Source organism: Anoplopoma fimbria, chromosome 7 (genome assembly GCF_027596085.1).
Source record: "Anoplopoma fimbria isolate UVic2021 breed Golden Eagle Sablefish chromosome 7, Afim_UVic_2022, whole genome shotgun sequence".
NCBI classification, from domain to species: Eukaryota; Metazoa; Chordata; class Actinopteri; order Perciformes; family Anoplopomatidae; genus Anoplopoma; species Anoplopoma fimbria.
The window spans coordinates 11,036,907-11,044,709 of NC_072455.1; the positions used below are offsets into that span (position 1 = coordinate 11,036,907).

Below are 7,803 nucleotides of genomic sequence, written 5' to 3' on the forward strand. Positions count from 1 at the left end.
ATATCAATTAAAATCTGTACACACCGAAGGCCTTAGATCAACTTCAAAATGATAAAAACCTGAACAGACAGCTCTTTGAGAACGTACAACATTTTAAGTGATTTCCTTTCGGTGAATTGTTTTAAAGTGCAAGAACCGAGATTGGGAGCATTTTGTTTTTCATTTTGTTTGATCTAACTCCTCAGTTAGAAAGGGTTTCACAGAATCAGCCTTTGACAACAATTTGATCAAGTTAAATATCAAAAACTGGCATAAAACTGCACTTCTGTGGTTACGCTCCCTTTATATATAAACGCCCCTCTTTGTGATGCTGCCATGAGCACCCTGAGGACTATTCAAAAAAAGACATTTTACCTTCAGGGAGTCTACAACTGAATACACATTGTGGCTATTTTTAGAGCTCATTGCAGTATTTTTAGAGTCAGCATGTTCAATTTGTACTACTTTTACTACCCATAGAATTTACAGAAAGTGTAACTGAACAATTAAATGAATAAAGGAAATCCATCCATCCATCCATCTTCCGTAACCGCTTATCCAGTTAAGGGTCGCGGTGGTGCTGGAGCCAATCCCAGCTGTCAATGGGCGATATGAAATCCAAATGATTTAAAAGAACCTCTGACTGCTGAAGCTTGTTATTAAATTTAACAGAACTACAGATGTGTATTTATTTATAACAGAACAGAGTTTGTCCCCACCATGTTTTTCAGTGTAGTCACTGAATCACCTTACGGCCAGTGTGGACAAGAGAGTAATCATCGTGACCAAGAAAAAATGTGAGTTTATCCATTAAACAGCCTCAGACACAAACCTAGTATCACTTAAAGGATTAGAGTTATTATATTGCCAACCTTCTGTCTCCACCAGAGACCAACAGAGCATTCATAGCTGCCCCGTCCCTCTGGAACCCTTTAACTTGTGTAAAGTGTTTTTGAGCACTATGAAAAGCCCTCTATAAATAAAACGTATTATTATTTAATAATAATAATAGTAATAATAATAATAATAAGGAAGATGCTATTATATTCTATATTCTTATTTAGATCAAATTTGATGTACAGATCCAGAGCAACAATGAAGTTACCGTACTAACAAGTGTTGTGTGTGCATTATTACTCGGTGTCCTAGAGCTCCATTGTTGTCCTAAAACTATTACAAGCACATCAATGAGACACACTGTCGCACTGGGTGACATGTTGATTGAATGACACTGTAGTTTATTTTGACTTAATCCAACATACACCGTCCTGCTGCCACAAATACGCACTAGAGCACAAAATGTGGATTCATCCGCCACTGAAAATAGTCCCCCAACAAATGCCCTATTTTCTCCTGTTTGAGTAATGTTTGATAAAACTACAGTGACCAGCTGTTTCAGGAAATCACTGAGACTTTTTTATTTAAAATGAAACTATACATTTGTGAGCTGTGTATGAAGATTTACATCATCACTGGGAACCAATGGGCTTACAGCTGAGAGCCACAGACATGTTGTGGAATTCAGAAAATATTGAGACTAACACATTGTTGGTGTTTGTCTTTACGTGGGATTCACTGACAGTAATAAAATATACAGATATGAGTCGTGTCCTTTTACTAACAATGATGTGGGAAAGAACAAGTTCACCTGAGTTTCCCAGGCTTATTTGAACAAGTAAACCTTTCGCTCTTATCACAAGAGTGCAATAACTGAATTCACCAACACTGAAAGCCAGAACCTTCTCTGTGACCTCCTCTGTCTTCATCTACCTTGATCCTCCTCCTCCACCATGGCCGCCTTCTTCACCTGAGGGGAATAAGTAAGAGGATCAACATAATCACAACTCAAACACCCTGTGTCATTTTCAGCTGCACAGTGAAAATCAGCTGCCTCCCCCACACTGAGTTGTGCTGCTTTGCATTTAACATTGAACTCTCGTCAGTCTGTGTACTTTTGGTTATGTACATCAAAGCTAATTCACTTTTAACACTTAATTAAGCAGACTTACTGTAACTTTATGCGAGTATTGCACCAACCATGTATGTACTTTGGATGCATGTATATAAAGTGTTATAGCATATTAAAGTAAATAACAGACATACAGAAAAACCTTCATGATAACTTTCTTGTCTTCCACGACAACCTGCTCTGTACTCCCCTCACAGCAGTTTCTAAAGCACAAAATACATTTATAAAATATAATCATTATTTCTGAAAGAATATTCTTATGATATTAAAGTTGTTTTTTTAATAGCTACAAATGGTAATAAAGAATAGCTTTTGTAAAAAAAATAACACAAGACTTTAACCAAAAGACTGGTTGGGCCCATATGGAAGCCCATTTTTGACAGAAAATGAAAAGATGACATTTTAAAATTAAAATAACTTAGTCATGGTAAATCCAAATTATGAGATAGTAAGTCAAGATTTGGGGATACTGAATTTAAATTAATCAAAAGTTAAGATACTAAATTGAAACTACTGGTTGAAAAGAGAAATCATGCAAAAATGAAGAACTGGCTGATACTGTGATGCTATTGCATCAGAGAGATGAACAAAACCTTTTAGGAAAACAAATAGTCCAATGCCAGGACGGCAAAACGAAACATGTGACAACGTGTTGCTATGATGATGTCGTAAATTAACTAAATGTATGAAGTACAATTATTCTGTCTATTTTTTTATGTAATTATTCTTGTAATATCTCTCCAGGATGTCAAGCGTTGATCATATATTTATTAGCTTCCTGTTGATCAGATTGCCTTGACCGGATTCTCTGCTGGCCTCACCTTACTTTAACCACTACAATGATATCCCGTTTTGCCGTCCTCCCGATTCCATGTGAATCCAGCATAACTCATATTTGTGATAATAAGACAAAAATATTGGAATAAAAGTTTTACCATCTAATATGTTAGAGTAACCCTGAGTATATTTCCTTTTTTCATTTCTAACCTCTCTTCCATTTTTTTCCCTTCGTGGCAGAAATGGTTTTCCATGCGCTGTACAGAGAAATACAAAGTATTTGTCCATTCTGACATTTTGGTCTGTAATCATTTTGTCATCTTACCTTAAATAACGACACATTTCACATTTCATGCTAACTTACCACTTTTTTACTGTAAATGAACAAACAAGAACAAAACACTCAAAATGCAGTCTAAATCTCCCACACGTTTTCTGAAAATATCCAGCACAAAAACTAAAACGAAGTATTTTTATCATAATTTTAATCCATTTTAATGGTCCATCATGGGTCGCCCACAATCTTCTCCAGGATTTTGGGTAATTACAAGAGTTACAAGAGTTACATCTCATACAATTTTTCTGATATATTAATTTGAGCACTTTTCATATTAGAATATGCTTTAGTAAAATGTATATGAAACTGAACCATCGGTTATATAACTTCCAATAAACTGTAGCGCACCCTTTGGTATCACAAACCTTATTCTTGTACCAGAGATCTCATTATATGCTACAAACTCACCACGTGCATGAGAAGGTTTATATCAACTTTATAAATATATATTATTAAATATTTTCACATGTAGCTTGTCATGGTTCTTAGTCACATTTAAGTAAGAATGACTATGCTCCTATGGAATAGTTGTCTATTATTTATTATAACACGATTCTACAAGCGTCCAACTGCATCCACTAATGAGGCGGTTCAAAGTTCACGAAGGGAGAGCCTAACTGCGCATGCGTGTAACATGGTGACACTGCCTGTACCAACTGGGCAAGTTGTACGTAGTGTTATCATCATAGGAAAGTGTTAACTAGCGACATGGGTTGTTGACTCTGGGGTTTTAATAAGCTCTACGCGGGGAGTACGTCATACGGGAACAGAAGGAAAACAATGACAGCTAACGAGGATCAAGAGGTATGAATGAGTGATGATGCAGTAGTAGGCTAGCTGCAGCTAGCGGCTAACGCTAACTACTTGTTACTAGCATGACTGCGAGCATATTGCCATTAGTCTAGGTCGACGAAATGAGTTGGCAGCTTTTTCTTCTCGTTACATAGCAAAACAAGTCAACGTGTCAGCCTTTATTTGATGTGAAAGAGCTCAGCCCTGAGTGTCAAATGATACGCCAAAACCCCATTCCAAAGTGTGCCAAGTGAAGTGTGTTTAGATATATGGAGGAATGCGTGCCACACCAACCTTGAATCAAGACCGTTTTTTGAATACAAAACGTCATTGACTCCATCCGGTGTCACTGTTATCTGTGAAACAGCACATGAAACCAATTAGATATATCGACGTTCTACCTTAGCACTCTGTTTCGCCGTATAACACAACGGTAATAGGTGGCAAGTCAGTAAATGGCTATACAAGTGGAGGTTGAATTCAACGGAAAGCAGTTCATGTGTGGAGGATTGCATGTATACCGATTTTTAATGATGAGCCATTATTATTTTGTGAAAGGTCTTGAGTCATGGTTCCTATCCTGCATACCCGTGTTAAGTGTAATTCACCATATGTCTGAATGGTGTTGGTGCTGTTGCTGATGTAAATAACTACTTCTATCTGACTAAACTGCTGTCACTCCCCACAGATGGAGCTGGAGGCTCTTCGCTCCATCTATGAGGGGGATGAGTGTTTCAAGGAAATCAGTTCAGTGTCCTTTCAGTTTAGGGTGAGTACAGTCCCCCGTCTCCAGGCCTGCTTTAAAAAAAAGATCATTACCTGTGCCGACCGGACGCACTGTTCCAAAAGGACATACATCAAATTCAAGCAATAAACTCTCACAATGCTTTTTACTTGTATGTTATGTCATTAAAAACTATTTAGATTTACTCTGTAGCAGTACCTTGTCTTACCTTCTTTCATAATATCATATAACAGATAGGAGACCTTGTTGACACCAAAGCGTTCATCCTGGACCTCACATGGCCTGAGACGTACCCTGAGACAGCCCCACAAATCTCCCTTGATGCCTTTTTCAATAACAGAATGTAAGTTGCAAAACCAGTGCTGTATTATTATTTGTATTATTATTATTATGCATTTGCATTTGGAAGCACTAATTAGAAGCTAACATATATCTGGAAATCTGTTTCTAGATATCCATTCGTTATTTGTAGGCCTAAAAGCCTTTTAAATTTAAGTATAACTAGTCTTTTATTGTTGGACATATACTTTATGTGATGGTTTGTACGTTTCTCTCCTTTACGCTGATTTCACGACAGCTCTGCAGAGACGAAGCAGCTGATCCTGTTGAAGCTGGAGGAGCAGGTGGAGGTCAACCTGGGCACTGCCATGATGTATACTCTGTTCGAGTGGGCCAAGGAGAACCAGGAGGCCCTCATGGAGAATCACAAGCCTGTAGTCACGGCTGTGGTCAGTATTGTTCATCCCTCTGAATAAGTACATCAGCACAGTTTCAAAGTACTGTGTCTTTGGTCCATTACTTGGTTGTACAACCCCAGAGAGCTATTGTCAGTCAGCCATTGATGACATTGTGTGACATTTTGCTGGATTGGTGCTCTTCTTTCCTCCCCTAGATCAGGTTAAAAGAGCCTTGTTATTGAATGATTGTTGAACTCGTTGTTGTTGCAGACGTCCAGCAGTGAGCAGATGTCTGGTAGCTCAACAGGCAAGAAGAAGGAGAAGAAGGAGCAGCTCACTAAATCTCAGAAGAGGAGGATCATCAGCAGAACAGGTACATCAGTCAGGCTGAGGTTGCAAGGCGCCAACAACGGCAAGGGACAAGAAGAAGACTACAAGCCAGTAAACATGGGACGACCCCGTGGGTCAGCATCATCAGCTGTGACGGCCATATGAGAGCAGTGCAGAGCGGCTGCCGTTACCTAGCCAGTGGGATAGATCACTTGCACTAAAATGCACTCAAAGGCAGGGGTAAACAAAGCGTAGGGAAGCTCTGGTAAAAACACACACAAAGGGAGAGTGACATCATTCTCTGCTCAGGTAGACTTTACTCTTCTATGTCTTTAAATAACAGATATTTGTTATGTCATATTTAGAGCCTCTAAGTGAACATGAATAGATCCGATCGGACTCAATATAGGCAGATACCCAACAGTAAATTACTCTGAGATGAAAAGAAGAGGGAACCTCTCCATTGCAAAGCTTCTGCTCACTGTGATCACCACTCTCTATCTCAGTGAATGAAATAACGTAGACTAAATTAGCACTGCCGTTAATGGTTGTGGGGAAATAATCTCCACAAATGAGTCGAGGCAAAGCTACGTTGCTCATATCACAAAGGAAATGAAAGCACGTAGACACACTTATTGTAGGGATACTGATTAAAGCATGACTCAGCTGTGTGACACAGTGGTCTAGTGTCTTGGCGGTGCCATCAACAGGAGAAATCACATGCTGAACTATAAATCCACTCTTTTGCCAGAGACTCTTTTGCCTTTCGGCAGCACTATCATACCAACAATGTCAGGTGCGTTTACTTTCCGTTTGACATCCAAATGAAGTGGTTTAGAGAATCTGGATGAACTGGAGACTTGTCCACAACCTGCATCGTTGACAAGTTGGCCTTTTATTAGCAATGTCGCAGGCTTCCGAGATATAAGCAGTTACTTTGGTTAGAAGCCAGAGCCACAAAAGGGCATCATTTAATCCACAGTTCCTGAAGATTCACCCCGACCTAATTGATAGTGGTGGAAAATGTTAGCTAAAATGTAAGCTAACACAGATAACACAAACAATTTCTGCTTTCAGATAACAAAGGGGAATTGCCGAGAGGTTGGAACTGGGTTGACGTTATCAAAGTAGGTGACTTTTACCTTCCCTCCACAAGATGGTGCAATTACTCTGGTTTAAGCCTGCACTGACATCCATCATGAACCCGTCCGTATTAATTTGTCTTTCTCTCCCTCCTCACCTCTACACGACAATCCTCCAGCACGTAAGTGAAAACCATCTAAATAAAAAATTCTTTAAGATGCTTCACACCACGACCACGTCTCACTGCTTTCCCGTTTTCCTGTTGCAGTTGAGTCGAACGGGAGGAAAAGATGAGGAATAGGCCTGAGAGCAGCGGTCCGGTGCTGCTTTGTGCAAGGAGGCGCAGTGAAGTCTGACCTCAGTGCAGCCTGTTGATGCTGCTGCTCCTGGCAAGATGCCTTCACATCCTTCATCTCCAACATTTAATATGGCTGCTGTCCCACTGAGAACCAAAGCAGGCTGGGTAACGGTGGACTTCAGACCACACACACACACACACACTCAGTACCAGCCAAACTGAGACTTTGAGCCGAATGAGTCGAAGCCCTTGCTGTGTTTTATTTGTTCGTGCAATGCAGCCACATCATCTGCTTTTGTTGCTCACAAACAGTTAGCGCTCAGATATTCTGCTCCGTCATCCGTCAGGGTGGAGTGTGCTTGAGATACTTGCTGTCACTGCCATGTTTTCAGTCTGAGATGAGGCCCAGTGGTCAGGCGCTGGAGCTAAAAAAAATGTTGGATTGTGGTTCTAAACAGATGTGTGAAAGTGCAGAGACATTTTTAACAACAAACAAAATGTACCGGTTTTCATTTTTTGATGAATGTTTTTTTTCCTGATTTAAATTTGAATGGAAAAACCTAATATTTTATATATATAAATAAAAACCAAATTTGGTCTACTGCTTGTCTGATCGTGTCATTTACCTTTTGGTTTAAATCGTGTGTGATTTAGGACTATAAGAGTGCTTGATTCATGTAACTATTTTTTCCTGCTGAAGGTTCGTCTGTGAACATCCCATCATTTTTAGAGCTGCAAACTTTGCTCTAAAGGCATGAGAGCGTTGGCAAGGATGGTGTCAGCTGCCGTCAAAGTTCAGATAGTCATAACCTTCTT

At 39.6% G+C, this 7,803-nt stretch overlaps 1 protein-coding gene across 1 annotated transcript; it reads left to right on the top strand.

Moving 5' to 3' along the window:
- Positions 1 to 3,647: 3,647 nt before the first annotated feature.
- Positions 3,648 to 7,588, top strand: rwdd (RWD domain containing 4). The gene is made up of 6 exons (XM_054601474.1): positions 3,648 to 3,866; positions 4,543 to 4,623; positions 4,833 to 4,942; positions 5,177 to 5,327; positions 5,547 to 5,649; positions 6,684 to 7,588. Exons 1-6 carry the CDS (start codon positions 3,843 to 3,845, stop codon positions 6,794 to 6,796), a joined length of 582 nt encoding a protein of 193 aa, XP_054457449.1. The 5' UTR covers positions 3,648 to 3,842; the 3' UTR covers positions 6,797 to 7,588.
- Positions 7,589 to 7,803: the final 215 nt, after the last annotated feature.

Excerpts from the sequence above, each read along its gene's own strand:
- rwdd (XM_054601474.1), top strand. The coding sequence starts at position 3,843 with ATGACAGCTAACGAGGATCAAGAG. Across the intron at positions 3,867-4,542 it reads CAGCTAACGAGGATCAAGAG|ATGGAGCTGGAGGCTCTTCG; the intron begins GTATGAATGAGT and ends CACTCCCCACAG. Across the intron at positions 5,328-5,546 it reads AGCCTGTAGTCACGGCTGTG|ACGTCCAGCAGTGAGCAGAT; the intron begins GTCAGTATTGTT and ends TTGTTGTTGCAG.